General features: G+C 37.6%; 1 protein-coding gene across 3 annotated transcripts in view; it reads left to right on the top strand.

Annotated features, from left to right (window-relative positions):
* The window catches only part of LRIG1 (leucine rich repeats and immunoglobulin like domains 1), a 138,334-nt gene that overhangs the window by 74,343 nt on the left and 47,079 nt on the right, over positions 1 to 16,912 (top strand). For all 3 annotated transcript variants that reach the window (XM_026722066.2, XM_026722059.2, XM_087923630.1), the window contains exons 4-5: positions 12,479 to 12,616; positions 14,936 to 15,079. In XM_026722066.2, the coding sequence (XP_026577851.1) occupies positions 12,479 to 12,616; positions 14,936 to 15,079 (282 nt within the window). The remainder of the gene's footprint in view (positions 1 to 12,478; positions 12,617 to 14,935; positions 15,080 to 16,912) is intronic.

Here is a 16,912-nt window from a genome sequence, read left to right as displayed (position 1 = left end):
ATTCAAACACTACTCTCAAACACGTCTCCCTGTATGCGCTCATTCTCCTAACGGGGAATTACCTCAACAATTGCTTCCTTCTAGGACTTTTTTTTCCAACTTCCTAGTCTTAACTTAGAATCATGAACTTTCCAGATAACCCTTTAATGCTCACCAAGATAAGCCTTGCTCACGGTATGCTGAATTGTGTAAGCTGGCTAGAATCATTTTGGAGTGGGCAGCTTCTGAATCAAGTAGCTAAAATTATTGCATTCATAAAATAGAATGAATGAAATGAATAAAATTCTAAAAATGTCACTTTCTCTACATCTCTCACAATTTCTATTCTGCTAGATATCTGGCACAAAAAACATCCTTGATTGGTTAAAGCACTGTACAATTATAATGCCAAAATATCAATATAAATCACAGGAAATTAGAACAAAGGAACTTCAGAAATATCAGCCTAATATTCAACACAACTGCTGAAAAAATATTATTATTACCCAGATCTTTGTTTAAATATTTAAAATCAGTGTATGATATAAATGTAAAAGCAACTCATAAATATTGAGATATGAAAGAAACATTGCATCGTCAGCCTCAACACATTTTGTAATCTTGTATAAGTACCAGTGATGATATGTTGAGGCTAAATTTTTGTCACAAAGTTCAAAAAGTTACGAGAGTTGCCAGGCCTCTTTCTTAATTGGGAATGCCACAATTGAGGAAAGTCTCTTATCTTCATTCAATGGATCATTCTCAGTAGTGTAATGAGAGGATTGCTTGAATCTATCTTCATAATACGTAGACAATGTTCATAAGGATCTCTTACCAAAGGAAGCCTTGATACCTGTGTCTTGGGCAGCTCAAAAGACCTAATTCTAATCAATGATCTTTCTCTTTGGTTTGTCTAATCTTACTTTATCATCAATTTAGGACTAAGCATCACAAAGAGAATTCCTCTATAACGTGCTCATAGTCTGGGTGAATTTCAAAGGGAAATCGCTGTTTGAATTACAACAAAGGTGTTCTTTGTCACTTGACGTATTGAGATGAGAATCCATTTCCACAGTTGCTTTAGATTGCTTTAGGCAAAAAGGTTTCATATCTTAAGTAGAGGCTTTGCTTTCCTCTGCTAATATTTAAGTTTTAGATTCTCCCTGCCCTCCCCCTCTAAGGGAGAGGGAGGGAGGGGGAGGGGGGGGCTACAGGTGTTCTGACTTTTTATCTCAGTTTTCTTCCTGATAATTCTGAGTTTGCACCCTCTTGTCTGAGGAAGGGCACAAAAGGCACAGTTTGGAAAAAGATTTGGGCACAAAGCATTTGGGTTTTTGAAAATGCCTACAGATATATTTTCTATTAGAAGGATCCTGTGCAGTGGTGGGATTCAATTTTTTTTTTACTACCAGTTCTGTGGGTGTGGCTTGGTGGGCATGGCAGGGGAAGGATACTGTAAAACTTCCATTCCCACCCCTCTCCTGGGGGAAGGTTATTGCAAAATCCCTTTTCCTCCCACTAACCTGCTTTCCAGCTCCGTTCTCCTGTGCAGGGCAACCAAAGAAGATCTCGCCAATCAGCTGGGATCGGGAGGCAAAGGATAGATGAGGACAGGGCCAGTCAGAGGTGGTATTTGCCAGTTCTCCCAACTACTCAAAATTTCCGTTACTGGTTCTCCAGAACTAGTCAGAACCTGCTGAATACCACCTCTGATCCTGTGGGGGGAAATTAGCTTCAGCACATAGTTTGTGGAAATAATTTTGTGTGCTCGTGATGGATAAACTACAGTCTTTCCTCAAAATACCTCGCTTTAGAGAAATTTGTGTATTCTTTGGAAAGGAGGGAGTTCAAGGAGAGATATGTAGTTATTTCAGAAAGATATCTGATGGATTAGTCTGCTACCTCCCTAATGGAGTTTTTAAATTATTATTATATAGCTGCTTTATAAATTTGTGTGTTCTGTTTCTAAGCTTCTTGAACTCATTTTAGAAATTGATTTTGCACGATTGCTTGCAGAATATTGAATATTGAAAAGAAATAAACTGGTGTTACATAAAAGTTATCTCTTTTCTCAGCTAATGGGACTGTTTTGCTCAGAGATGCAGAAAGCTGTTCTTGTTATAAGTCTACATGATTGGAGAGGTGCAAAAATAAAATAAAGATGGACAACTCCCTTCCTGTAATATCTCATGGTTTCTCTGACAACAGTCACTGACAAGCGCTTTCAACAGTGTAGAGAGCAGGCCACCTTTTACACTTTTTATCTTGTATGTCTTGAAAGTGTTAACAGAAGTCTAAAGTGATCATGGAAGTATTAACTAAGTGTTAAATATAGGGGTAAATCTCCTCCAGTTCCATTCTACCTAGGAGATAGTCTGATGTGTTAATGTTCCTTTGCACTTAGACAACTAGACAAGTTGTGACTGATTGAGACTACAAAATAATCTTTCTAAAGAAGGATTGCCATTCCTTTAAATGATAAACAAAATACTCTTTGATTATATCATACCCAAGATAAGAGAATTTATTTACTTTCCTTTCTATGTGATATTTAAAATCTTGTTTTACTTAACAATTTGTATGACTGCCCGACTTGTAAAAAGCTATTCTGGGTAGCTATTGTAGGATTAAAAAAACACGATAAGCGGTTAATTAAAAATGTATAATTATGCAATGTAAAATAGCATATAAATAAAGGCCAAAACATATAACATATTCAAAGGCTGTAATAAATTTTTGGTTTCGATTTCAAATTTTGACTTTGATTTTGATATTATTTTTTAGTTTATTTTCCAATTTTATTTTGGAAAACATTCTTTCATCTTGTGACATGGATTGATTGTGACATTGATTAGCTCAAGTCACCCATCCAGCTTCCATGCTTAAAGAAAGACTAGAATTCAAGAGTCTCTTGGTTTCTTGTATAGTGCTTCAGCATTACACCAGATTTACTCTCACATCAGAGGCCTAACTGAACCCAATAGGTTTCACTGAAAGCTTCCAGGATACCATTACCATAATTTTGTCTATCCTGTTCAGTACTAACATCACACTTTGGATTGCCTTATTCCCTTTCTGTTCCAGTCCAGATTTAGAATCTATATAAGTTTTATGTTCATCTGATTACGTAAAAAGAACTTTAGCCTACTGCAGTCTGGGGAAGAAGGGCCACTACATCATTAAAGCAAAAAATGCATAAGAATTGTGAAATTCTAGAACAAATGACATGTTCTGACTTTTAGCTAGTCTTATAATTTATGAGGAAGAACACAGAACAAACTCATGAAAATTATCACAGGCTTTTCTTGTGGTCTTAGAAGTGGTACTTTTTATAGGAATCAAGAACAAAAGACACTTTCCAAAAATATTTTGTGTGTGTATGGGTGTGTGCATTTATTCCCATTCAGGTACCCAAATACATGTATTATGCATGTTTGAATTTTGATAGTATGGATGCCTTATTATGGTTGGGGGGAGCTTTGAAATGAGAATACTCACTTTATTTAGCTTTTTTTTCCAGATCAGTACATCCTTCCATCTTTTTACCTAAAATTACCTAAAATCTAGCTTGTATAAAGGAATGGTAATTGAGCAATTAAGACTCTTGATTAAATCCCTGTAGGTTAAGATTTGCTTATGCAAAGATTGTTTGCCTGTGACAGTCTGTTTTTTTTAGAGTCTATCTGATTTCAGCACAAAAACCTTGCAAACAGTCAGGAAGTTTCAGACTCCCTTGTGGAGGAAAGAGATAGATTTTGGGCTGCAGTCCAAAGCTCTCTTATTAAGGAGTCCAGTACAGGTGACTTCAGTAAAAATGCCAAGGATTATGCTATAGATCGGGGATCTTCAAATTTGACAGCCTTAAGAGTTGTGGACTTATAAGTGATATATGTGATATAAAATATTGATTAGAATGATTATAAACATATATAAGTAGAATATGTATGATGTTATTGTGTGCACAAAGATATATGTACCCAACTGACACACTGTTGAACAGAAAGCAGGTTTTATTTGTTTGTTTTTGTTGTTGATATAAAAATAAAAAAAAAACTTTTTATAATAAAGAAAGACTTATGGGCTTCAACTCCCAGAATTCCTCCTCCAGTCATGTTAGCTCAGGAATTCTGGGAGTTGAAGTCCACAAGTCTTAAACTTGCCAAGTTTGAAGGCCCTTGCTGTAAATGTTCATAACTGTGTCGTAAGTGGTGACCACTTGAGTGGGAACTTCTGATGAGAATGGAATACCAGATATAAGCAAAACAAACACTGGCAATGAATGAAGAGCCAATAAGTAGATCAGCTATTTCGAACCTCTCTGGACTAAAGGTTTAAGAATATCCCTATCCAGGTTAGGGATAAAGTATCATGCACAAAGTCTGCCTATGTGGTTCCTAATAGTTGAAAATGTGTTTTTGAATAGATTTTTCACCAATTTTCAAATGATTCTTGTTTTAGTAAGAACTGAATAGAGTTCTGTGCCAAAAAGTCTTTTTCACGTTGCTTTCTTGTATTTTCACCTTCCACTTAACGATAGATTTCATCTAAGGATGGAGGCAACGTGAAACTTAACTGCTACATTATATATTCATTTTGTCTATGTCTTTGTTAGATTTTGTTCCATCTCAATCCCCAGCCAGGTTTAGGAAAGCCCTACTAAAGTTGTAATCACTTGAGAACCAACCAATTGGACCTCAGTAAGAGTATCTATCACTTTCTCATGCTCACCTGACTGATAGGTGGCAGCACTTGCCTGATTTCATTTGAACTTAGAAAGCTGAACAGTGCTTGACTTGGTGGGAACTTGCATAGGAAACCAACAGGAAAATCCATGATTGTAGACTAGAATGGTAAGTTGAAAAAGCTTCCTTAAGGAAAGCAGTAGCAGACTTCTTTCATACTGCAATTTGGAGGACACCATGGGCAAAGTCAGCAGGAATCAATGTCAAGTTGAAAAAAACTATTGTTTAGTTTATTTTGACATGGCATTAAAGTGTCACAAGAGCTAGACGTGGTTCCTACTCCCTGCCTTGAACATTATATTGCCTTATAAAGAGTTTTTAAGCACACAGAAACAATTGTGATCTTGAGCTGGCTATTAAAAAGCCACTTATTTTAGATTTCTGGATTTTTTTCCCTTATAGCTGATGTTGCTACTTGTGATTTTCAAAAGCAGAAGGTTAATAGAATTTATTTTGCAGTCTGTGTGTAGTGTGTATGTACTGTATGTGTGTATGCATATGTATAGGTAAAGGTTCCCCTTGCACATACGTGCTAGTCGTTTCCGGCTCTAGGGGGCTGTCAGCCTTCAAGATTTTCTCCCTTTGCTTTGCATCTTTTGGCTGTCATAAATAACAGGGGGAGGAGGGGGGAATGGTTATGGGAAGTGAGCTGGAGGTGTTACAAACCAGAACTGTATAAACTGGGGTGGGGTGTGTTACATTCTTGCTTAGGTTTCTATCCTATGCTATGCGCAGCTGAAACCCTTTATCAAACTATGTCAAGGTCAACAGACAGAAGCCTCATCACCACCTGGAGATGCCCACATGATGATACACACAACTTTTAATTGGATGAGCCAATTGAACTATTGGGGGTGGGAACATTGCCATTACTTTGTATATGTGATTTACGCGCCCATTTTCTCAGATTCAGAATTCTTTTGTTGCTACCACTTGATTTCCAGTAAAAGATATCTTTTCTCTGATTAAAGGGGTCTAAGTATTTTTTTCTTGGATTTTGAATGGAGCACCAGCTGACATTGGCGGTGCTCATCTCTGTTACAAAGCCGAAGAGCCAGCGCTGTCCGAAGACGTCTCCGTGCTCATGTGGCTGGCATGACTAAATGCCAAAGGCACATGGAACGCTGTTACTTTCCCACCAAAGTGGTCCCTATTTTTCTACTTGCATTTTTACATGATTTCGAACTGCTAGGTTGGCAGAAGCTGGGACAAGTAATGGGAGCTCACTCCGTTACGCAGTGCTAGGGTTTTGAACCGCTGAACTGCTGACCTTTCTGATTGACAAGCTCAGCATCTTAGTCACTGAGCCACCGTGTCTCTATGCATATGTATACTACCTGTCTATCTATCTGTATGTCTTCTGTCTATCCATCTATCCATTTTCTCTGTCCGGATGACTTTAAAATGTTGAATTGCCTTTAAAACAAGATACAATATTACTTTGGTTAAGTTTAGATTAATTGGAAGAGTTCAACTGATTTAGTTCAGTTGTTTTCAATCTACTACTGTTGCATTTTGATCTCAAAAGCATATCATTTTAGCTTAGATTATTATTTTTCTTTCTTTTTTGTTGAATCTTTGAAATTTAGGAACGTTTAGCTAGAGTTTCCCTTGGTAGGAATAGTTCTTCTCTTTCAGAACATTTTCCCCTCCTCTTTGAAGTATCCCTGATTATAGCCACTTATCTCTCCACAGATCTTTAGAGATTTCTTTCAGTCAAGTTCTATCTTTTCATGATGATTTGTTACAAGAATGAAACCGCTATCTTTTGCTAAAACCTATGGTTGAAAATAAGTGTTTCAATGTCAACAGCTGCCGTATACCTGTTTGGACTTTAAGATTTGCAAAGGGGTCATTCACTTTCCTGTCACTTAATGAAGATGTGTCTAGGAAAAAGAGGTTCTGAGCGACTGAGCACTTTGATAGGAGAGAGAACCTGTCATCTTTTCTGCTATTCTGATATAAAGAGGAAAAACATCATTATTGAGGCTGGACTTTAGTTTTTGGCAAACTAGATGGGCTGTCTGCAATATGGCATTTTAAACTGCTCAGAAATTATGATTTTTAGAATTTACTTCTTTCAAAGGTGTTTCTTTGTTTTAGTTTGGTGTTTGGATTTTTCTATGTATATAAATATAAAAGGTTGCTTTTTCTGCTAACCGCTTAGCTCCCTGTTCTTTTGCAGGCCATAAATCCAAGATATAAATAATAACCATTTAAAAAAAAAAGCAATGCAGCTGAATCAGAATCATTTATATTGATGCATTTGATTTGTAATGGCCTATTTTTCAAAAAAAAATTAGTCATGTCTCTTCTGGGAAGGTTGTTTAGTCAGGGCTGTAAATTAAACGTTAATGATGATTTAAACAGGTCTAAAACAGTCCCATACAAGGAGTGAACAGAGTTAGATGGGGATGATATTTTTTTTTTGGAGCACCAAGGGATTCTGTACTCTGTTCTTTCCATTAGGATGGTGGTTTCTTTTCTTTTTTTAAATAAAACTGAGGGTTTCAAGCAGCTGTTAAAACATTATAGTGGTCAGATGATGGCTAGGAAAATGACTGGGATAAGCACAGATGCCTGCCTAGAGCGTTGGGACACCAACTCCGGAAAAACACACGGATTGCCAGCCAGTGAGAAAGATACCTGAGGCTTCCTGTGTATATGTCTTTTGATGGAGGTGAAGGTGATGTAAGCCCTAAGTGAGGTAATCAGTCAGCATCTGTGCCCACACATTAAATAAACAGGAGTTTTGTAATAGACCTGAGTGAGATTGACCCAGCTAGAAATAGTACTTGTTTACTTTTGTCAAAGTCAAGAGTGGAAATACTGTAGTGCAAAGGGTGCCAAATCACAGTTATTGATAACTGTGCAGTTATCGTCCAGCAAGGGGATACAGTTCTTAATTATAAGATTTGGGAAGTAGAATTTTCTTAGGGAAGCTGTTTTGTCCTCTGTGCCTTCCAGAGGAGAAACTAAATAATGGTCAGGCTGTATTGTGCTTCCAATCACCACAAACACTATTAAAGTGACCCTTAATTGGATTTGTTTCAGTTAATAACATTGTACCTTATAAGACCAGAGAGTGTAACAGTTGTAGAGGTCTACTCTGAGGAAGATGCTATATAAATAACTAGAAACTGGTTTGGTTCTATACTCTTGTCATTGTCAGAGCAGGACAGTTTTTGTTCTTTTTCAAATAAGGGCCAAACTGTGTAGAAAGCCTCAAATTCCAGCTACTAACTTTAAAAGAAGATCATAATTCATTGATAGAAAAACAGTGTTATATAGTTTTATTTTGCATATACTATGCAATTTGAGTCTTTGGGGTGCGGTGGGGACAGTCAATATTGACAAGCCATAAAATACATCCAAGAAGTGCCAGTCATTTGTTTTAGCTCATTTATCTATACTGTGCTTTAACTTTCATAAGAAACGTAAAAGTGTTATGTTAATATTTCAACTGGAGGTTCTGTTGGAGATCTATGAGTAACATGAATATAAGCGCATTACTCATCCTGCCAAACCCATAAATTAGCCAGACAAGGGGAAGAGAAGTTGCGCAGCAAAAAGTATACTTGAAACAAAGAAAGAGGGGTTGTATGCATGCCCATAAGCGCGTACACACAGAACAATGAAGAGCAGCTTCTGAATTCCAGCTTAGAATGTAGTTGACTCCATTATTGATCCATGTTTCTTAAGGCAGGGGTTCTTAGACAAGCTGCTTTGGGCTGAAAGCCACAGAGGAATCTGGTTTTATAAAAGGGACAGTATAACATATTTAATTATTAGAATGATCACCTCAAGAAACATCCAAGATGTCATCTTTTTCAAAATCCCTTTGGGACCATCTACTTCCAATTCTTCTCATTAACAGTGGAGGTGGTTAGCAGGTTCTGAGAGCTACTTGGTGCAAACTGAAGGCCAGAGATGAAATTTGTTTACTGCCCTTCTCATCACAAAATGAGTTTAAGAAATATTGTCCGGTGAAATTCCTCTAAACTGAAAAGATGGAATCATTCAGCCTTGTAAAACTTTGTGAAGTCTTAATATGAAAAGAAATGGAAGTACACAATATTCTTGGCTTTCACTATTTTTCAGTCATATTGTTCCTGTTAGTGCTTACCACATTTCTTATTACTGATTCCACACTTTCATTTCCATGGAGTCTCAAGTACCTCAGTTTAGCAGAACCATTGTTTTCCTTCCTCAAGAAAGATGATTGGTCAGGACTCACAGGAAGGTTGTAGTTATATAAATACAAACAAATAATATTATGTAACCTGCTTTAGTTTATCTATTTTCAAAGGAGTAACTTTTAAAATTCTAAACAATTACAAAATCTCTTGTGTCAATTTAAAAGAGTAACATCTTTATTGCTGTATTGCTTTTCTTTCTTTCTTTCTTTCTTTCTTTCTTTCTTTCTTTCTTTCTTTCTTTATTTCCTTCTTTCTTTCTTCTTTTTCTTTTTGGATTGTACTATGTTATCAGTGTTGCTTTTCATCTGGAAAGAGTGATCGTGTTGTTCCCTTAACTCCTGTTAGTCCTATGTAATATCTTCGTTGTTTAGGTACTGCTCACTCTTTAAAAAGTAGTTATCCTATTCACTTTCATCTTCTACCATGAGTGATATTCTATATTAACAGGCCAGAGTTCTTCTTGAATCTGTTTTCTCTTGGTCTATATTATGAGAAACAGTAGGTTTTTATTCCTATAAAATATAAGAATGATACTAAAATTCTACCTCTGTTTTTTAAAAAAGCCATTCCCTCTTTTCTTTTCTGTAGTTGATGCTGTTATTTCTACTTTGTAGTTGTCTCGTTGAATCTATCTATCTATCTATCTATCTATCTATCTATCTATCTATCTATCTAATTTTTACAAATAATTCAGGTTAGCAAACACATCCATCACAACTTCCTCCTCCTATTTTCTCCACAATAACAAGCCTGTGACTAAGAGAAAATGACTGGCCTAAAGTCACCCAACATCCCTGACTAGTGCTACTCGCTGATTTTAGCAACAGCTTTCACATTGCTATAATCATCTGCAGACCAGTGGTACTTTTTCCTTAGAGTTGGATTGCTTTAAACCCCACTGCTTAACATTTATCCTGTGGTGATTAGTGGTTGTAAGTCTGTGCAGCCGGTACTCATTCCAGGGGAATAAAACATCCATAAATTCCTGCAGATAGGAAATAAAAGGAGGGAAATTGGCTGTCTTCTTTCTTTTGTGTTTTCAAGCAAACCCGTCATCTTACTCCAGGGCCAGTGCTGCTACTAATTAAGATGTTGGTGCATACAGTTTATGTTGAATTTCATAGTGGCTGACCCAAGCACATCAGGAGTACATGTTCTGCTCTTGGTACGCATTTGAGCCCTTCCTGAACAGCTTTGTCAATAGCTTTGAGAATCTACCAGTTGTTCCCTTTGGACCTTATGATTCAGTAATCTCTGAGAAAAGTATGGTCTGCTTTTATGGATGTTCATTCCTGCCTCATGAACAATTGCAACCAGGCTTAGCAATGTCCCTGGGAAATAGAAGATAGCAGAGATATTAATAAAAGCAAAGGACATGACTCAAAGGATGGACTTTCCCTTGTTTTGCTGGAAATCGTTTGTGGAGCAATACAATGTAATACATATTCATTACCGTGACCCATTATTAAATTCATAGGGAAGATGCATAGGATAGCCTGCATTTTTTTCCATTTTAAGACAAGTTACGGCAAAAGTTAAAATGCTTCTTTTTATCCTTGACTTGTTACAGCCAATTTTGTTCTTCCTTTGAAATGTCTGAATCTCTCAAGGTATACCATTGGTCATTAGTATTCCATCTGGCCTAATTGAATGGCATTGGGGTTTAAAGAAAGTTTCCTGGCCTTTTAGCCCTGGATCCAGCAATCTGGTTGAAATTGATAAACTTCATGATACACAGAACTGTGGATCAGAAAATTATTGTATCAAAATTAAAATAATGTTTTGCGGAGTTCTCTGGTTATTTGAAGCTTGGTTTTGTTGCTTTGCAGAAGGTGGAATTTTGCTCTGTTAAGACTTAACTTTTTTAAAAAGCACCAACTAATACTATAAGATGATCTTAGATGAAGGCCAACTGTATGGTTTCATCTTGCTTTCCTGTTGTTCAGAAATAACCTCCATTATGGAGGAGCCTAATCATCTCTATGCTCAGGTTAGTTTTCCTCCTCCCAGGTAATTTTACTTGCTGAAAGACTTTCCAATAAATATTCACACAGATACTTAGCACAGCCTACTCATCAGGATTAAGATATAATCTTACCTTCTAAAACATACTTTGGTATTCCTAGGGAAGCCAGGATTGTTTGAAGTAGCACCACCTGTTTACTCTTGTCATTTCTCACGCCATCCATGCTGCAATCTAACATCAACACCTTACCTCCTGATTTAAGTCCTGCCTCTCTGTAAATTGCAAATGTTAGTGCAATTCATAGAAAAGTTCTTCAGTTCTCGAAACCAACCAAATTCAGTTTCTGAGGCAACTAAGCTTGACTGAAGAAACTTCAGCCATAAGCCCTCTCAGTAAGATCAAGGATGAAATTCCTTGTCTCATTAGTTATTTAAGGTTCCACTCTCTCTTCTGATTTATTCAGAAAAGAAAATGCTGGATTTAGTTCTACTTTGCATAGTGGAAAGAAGCATGCATCCAGCTATAGGTTCCCATTTTCCCCCTTGGGAAAAAAGGAAGGGGGAGGGGGACTGAAAATATTGGAGGATACAATCTGAGGCGGTCACTGGGAGCAGAGGTTTAGTCTTCTGAGCTTTCAGACTCGTGCTGGAGCCCCTCCTCAGGGAACTTCTCTCCAGCAAAATGTGTGCTCTCTGTAAAGGTTCCCTGAGGATGGGCTCCAGCATGAGTACAAAAGCTCGGAAGATTAAACCTCTGGTTCCGGTGACCGACCCAGATTGGATCCTGCAACATTATCCCGTGACACATATATTTGCCTTCATTCATGAGAAAATATTGGCTTCTCTGGCAAACTGGGAGACATAATTGTACTCCCAGAGGATATCCACCTGTAGATTAGCCCTTCCCTCTCCGTTTTGTTGTCCAATCAAAGTCTCACCTGTTTACTCAGTAATACAGTACAATGATAACCTGCATAATTGATTTTGCTTAATCTGTAATCTCAGCTAAGGCAGCCTGTGACTGCAACCTTAAATCAATTTAAATGTTCCTCGGGAATACAGATATTACACAGATTTTCATTCTGTGTGTAGTTACTATTTATGCCTTGAATTTTCTTATATAGGAGGGTAACTGACTGGATGCAGAGCAGGAACTCTTGGCTAGGTTCATACATGGTGCTAAGTCATAATGAGCATTGGTTTTGTTAGAATGTGATGTGTGAATCTAGCCACGTTAGATCAGACACAGTTTATGGAAAAGCACCCAATGTGGACTCAGCCATCATTGTTTATTTAACAAATGATGGTTAAATAAACAATAGCATAGTCAGTAGATCATAGTCTTATGGCTTCAAAGTGGTCTTTGTTTCCACTGGATAAATTCCTCAGTATTCTGCTTATCTATGTCAATTTCTGTCATTCTAATAACAAGTTTTATCTTCCCTCTCTAAATTCTGCTGTACTCCCTTACTCCATCCAATGCAAAGTGCCAGATCAGTTACAAAGACTTGTGTCTTGCTGTATGGATGTATTTTAACCCAGAAGGGCAAAAAGTGAATTTATGTCTGACTTTTTCTCCATTCTGTGTGGCAGGAATCGCAACCGAATCCACAGCATTGAAGCCAGCCAGCTGGAGCCCTATGTATCCCTGGAAACGTTAGATCTCAGCTCAAATAACATCACAGAAATCCAAAGTGGCTGTTTCCCAGTGGGGCTTCCCATAAAGGACCTGTAAGCTTTCTTTCTTTCTTTTTAAAATGTTTTATGGAAAAGCGCTAATTTATACAAGAAGAACTGACTTTCAGATTATTTTGAGCTTTTAAAAAAGGATTACTGATTATAACACGGGTTAAAACTCAAAAAATGCCGTTCATCTACATCAGGAGTATCAAACTCGTGTCGTCACGGACTCGTCATGTGACATATCGGGACTATTTTCCCCTTTGTTAAACCAGACATGGCTAGTGCGTGAGGCATCCAGGCTGCGGGGCATGAGTTTGACACCCCTGATCTACATCATCTCCAGCATCCAGTTCTTTCATTGGTTGTCTAATGTTATGAAAGGAATGGAACAGAGATCGTTGGTTTTTGCTCTCTCATCCTTTTCTGCCTCTTCCTATTGAGCTGATATGAAAACTGAGTTTTTCTGTCCATCTTTTTCTCGTGGCCCCTTACAGTAGCTTACAGTAGCTAACATGAGAGGTGTGAGGAAGGCGAGTACAAGGAACACTTAGTTCAATATTCTGTCATATATACCTACCACAAATAACTAATAGACAAAATTCTCCCGTCAGATTTTTAAATTAAAATATATTATTTTTTTCTAATTACCTTGAATTAGAATTAAAATGCTCATGCTGAAACATTTCATGCTGTATATGTCCGTTTTGATGAACACATTTTTTAAAATGAAGAGTCAGATTCTCTGATTTCTGATGCAACGATAGATCAGAATTGCTCTCCATTAACCGTTCCTGTACTTTCTTTCTTTACATTCAAAATGGTTTGGGACAAAACATGTGCACAAAAAGTCATACCAATAAAAAAGAATAATTTTGCCCTTTTGAAGCAATATCATCTCGTCAATTATTTTTAACTGTACAGAAGTTGAATGTAATAAATGAAAATGAAGAACAAGTAAGAGATGGAGATAAGCTTATAGATGAGAATTTTAGGTTCTAAACCAGCGGCCCCCAACCTTTTAGGCACCAGGGAGCATTCCGCAAAGAGATGTTTTTTTCACGGACCAGAGGGGGTGTGGTTTCATGTGCTGTCTACATCCCGTGGATGGGGCTTCGCTTTTTGGCGCGACCCAATTTCTGGCATGTTGTAGCCCTGTGCCAATCCATGGTCTGGGGTTGTGGGCCCCTGTTCTTAACTACACCCCCCAAAATTGGGTGTAGCTGATATGCTGATGGGCTTATCTGCAAGTATATATAACAGTATTTTTTAAGGGACTCATATATACTTCTGGATAAACCCATCGATGGATAAGACAACCTTCAAACACCATAAAAACATGTCACTCACAGATAAGCCAGTTATAAAAATCAAAACATTTGAATATTTTGAGAGTTTGGTGACATAGATGATTAGTAGATCACTGGATGAATTGCAATTAACAATTAAAATTGCAATTAACAATTTTAAGAATGTTGTTTTTATAACGCTCATGGCTGGCAGTATGCCCTTGGTTTTTTCAGTTGAACTATTATTTTACATCATTGGTGCTCATCACTTTTCATCCATTACTCTGTGTTCAGATCTGTTCGATAGATTTTGGGATTCTAGTTAGATAGACACAGAATTTATTATCTCACTAGGCTTGTTCTTTTACATCCCTGTGAATGAAGAAGCTGCCATTCCCATTTTAAGGATGGCTAGTGTAACTGAAACTAATTTCAGATTAATTTCTTTAATCTAGATGGAATACAGTTGTCCTACTTTCAGTATGCTTTATTATACTTAGTTGTTGTTCAGTCGCTAAGTTGTATCCGACTGTTAGTGACCCTACACACAGCACAGCAAGCCCCTGCGTCTCCACTGTCTCCTGAAATTTGCGAAACGTCATTTTCATTGCATCAGAGACACCATCTAACCATTTCATCCTCTGCTGTCCCCTGTCTCTTCAACCTTTCCTAGCATCAGGGTCTTTTCCAGTTATTATTATACTTAACTGGTGTATAATGTATATTTGTTCTGCTTTGGGTTTGGCTTTGATTCTTTCATGGACATTCTTTCTCATCTGGATTACTACTCCAGGATTCAAAGCACAAAAACAATAGAAAATTCTGGAAGCTTTAGTTCAACAAAAGGCATTGAGGTAAGGGAAGGAAGCTCTGGCAGACTGGAAATGCTTCAGTATCATAGGAATCTTTTAATCATCACCTACTTATAAATTGTGCAAAATGGCTTGATTTTTTGTGAGAGTGGGGAGACATTTGGTTTCTGAAAACAGCATGTCTGATGATACCACCTGCTCAGATAAAGAGGGACTAATCAAGACTTCCAACACAACCATTTCAAATGTTCTTTTATAAATTATTACAGCTACCTGGGGAGCAACAGAATCAGTGTCCTGGACACCAAGGCTTTTAACAGCTTGTCACGATCCCTGCTGACACTTCGCCTGAATAAAAACAGAATTGTCCAACTTCCCGTCAAAGCATTCAAACTGCCCCATCTAACACAACTGTGAGTAGAAATGTGCTGTTTAATTATAACTCACCAAGCTTTAGCTCCCTAAGGACACATTTCCATACACAGTCCTTCAGCTTGAATGTATGAAATGTTGATTAAAGCATAGTCTAGTGGTCTTTGGTGACATGAATGAAATAAAAATTAGATGTAGCTCCACCCCGGATTGACTTCATTCTTAATAGGACCAAAAGAAAGGAAGAAGATATCTTGAGTATTCGTTAACCAGAAAATATGTGATAAACGTTCTTCATGTCAGTCGGTGTGCATATGTTTGTGTGTGCATATTTTTTAAAAAGAGTCTGGCTTTCTGTTTCTGGGTTTAACTTTGATTTTGTGGGCATGCAATGAAAGAAAAACAGGATTGAGAAGGTTTTCTTAAACTCTGTTTTCACATACGGTGTTCAAACTACAAGGAGGGAAGAATGCAGAGTTGGCATTTAGGTAGACAAAGGGTGCTTTTGATGGTTAGCACACATGTTGTTGTTTGTTTGGCCAAGGTACAGCTTAGGCTGCATTTGATCTGCATCTGTGACAGTGCTTTGTGTACATATGATTGACCTTTGGCATCAACATTTGCTTCTTGAAGTTTGGAACCGAACTCAAAGGCTAGATTCAGCATAGTTAGTGTAAGATTTTACATGATAATACAGGTAGTCCTCGGATTACAATGGCAATTGTAATCAAGATTGCCATTGCTAAGTGATGCAGTTATAAAGTGCAGTATCATGTGACTGCATCGCTTAGCGATAGCAATGCAGGCAGTCCTGGTTGTCATCATAACCAAAGACATATGGGTTGTTAAGTGGAAAGCTGGGGAAGTCCCAGGCAAGGAATGTATGGTTGCACAGAGGGGTAGGTCTTGGGAAGCCCAGTGCATGTTGCTCACATGCTGGAGTGTGTGGCACGAATTCAGTGATGCCAGAGAAAGAGGTCGCTGGTGGGTGCAAATCCAGGGAGGCTCTGAAAAGGAGACCACTGGTGTTGTATGCATGTGTGAGTATAAGTGCAAGGACGTACAGAGGAGGAAGGTGCCAGTGGATGTGTGCAAACATAGGGAAGCCAGGAAAGGAGGGAACTGATAGGCGTGTGGAATCTGAGGGGGAAGGAGGGTGCAATGCATGTGAGTGAGTGAATAAAAGTTGGGAAGGGGTGAAACTGACCCGAGCAACTTGTGACCTTCCCTACCAGCTTCCCCATTGATCTTACCTGTGAGAAGCTGGCAGAGAAAGGTTGGCAACAACAATCAAATGACCATAAGATGCTGGAACCAGTTATAAGTGTGAGCTGAATTTTGTTCATGTGACTGCAGGAGCGCTGCAGCTTTGAACAGTCACAGAACAAATGGTCATAATTCAAGGTCTATAAAAAAAGGGGATTTTTTTTAAAAAGTAAAATAAGCAAGGAAGTATATTCCTCTTCCATTTTAAAATCAAATTAATACCGTTTTGGTCTGTTTGGTTTTGTGGTTGATTTAGCTTTCTTTTATTCTCTTGGATAACTTTTTCTGTTCAGATGGCTCACATATTCATTTTTCCTGTTGTCAAAAACTCAAATTTATGTTATTGCTTATTTTGAAATACATGGAAGAGGTGGAAATCCTGTGGTTTTCCAGACGTTTTTAGATTATAGTACCAATAATCTGGACTTCTCAGCTAAGGTTTGGGGAGATAGAAATCTACCCTTGTGTGCCAAATATCTATGAACTACACAGAACATTAATTGTCCCAGGTAAACCATTTTTATTCTAACCAGCTTGAAGTAAATTAGAGTTTCTTCTATAAATAGCAAGATTTGAATCATTTTTTTAAGAAATAAATGTTAACAGCA

The sequence above is a fragment of the Pseudonaja textilis genome, chromosome 2 (assembly GCF_049901715.1).
Source record: "Pseudonaja textilis isolate UNSWEBS1 chromosome 2, rPseTex1.2, whole genome shotgun sequence".
NCBI classification, from domain to species: domain Eukaryota; kingdom Metazoa; phylum Chordata; class Lepidosauria; order Squamata; family Elapidae; genus Pseudonaja; species Pseudonaja textilis.
The sequence above is the reverse complement of the archived record's forward strand: the minus strand, read 5'-3'. Positions and strand labels throughout refer to the sequence as shown.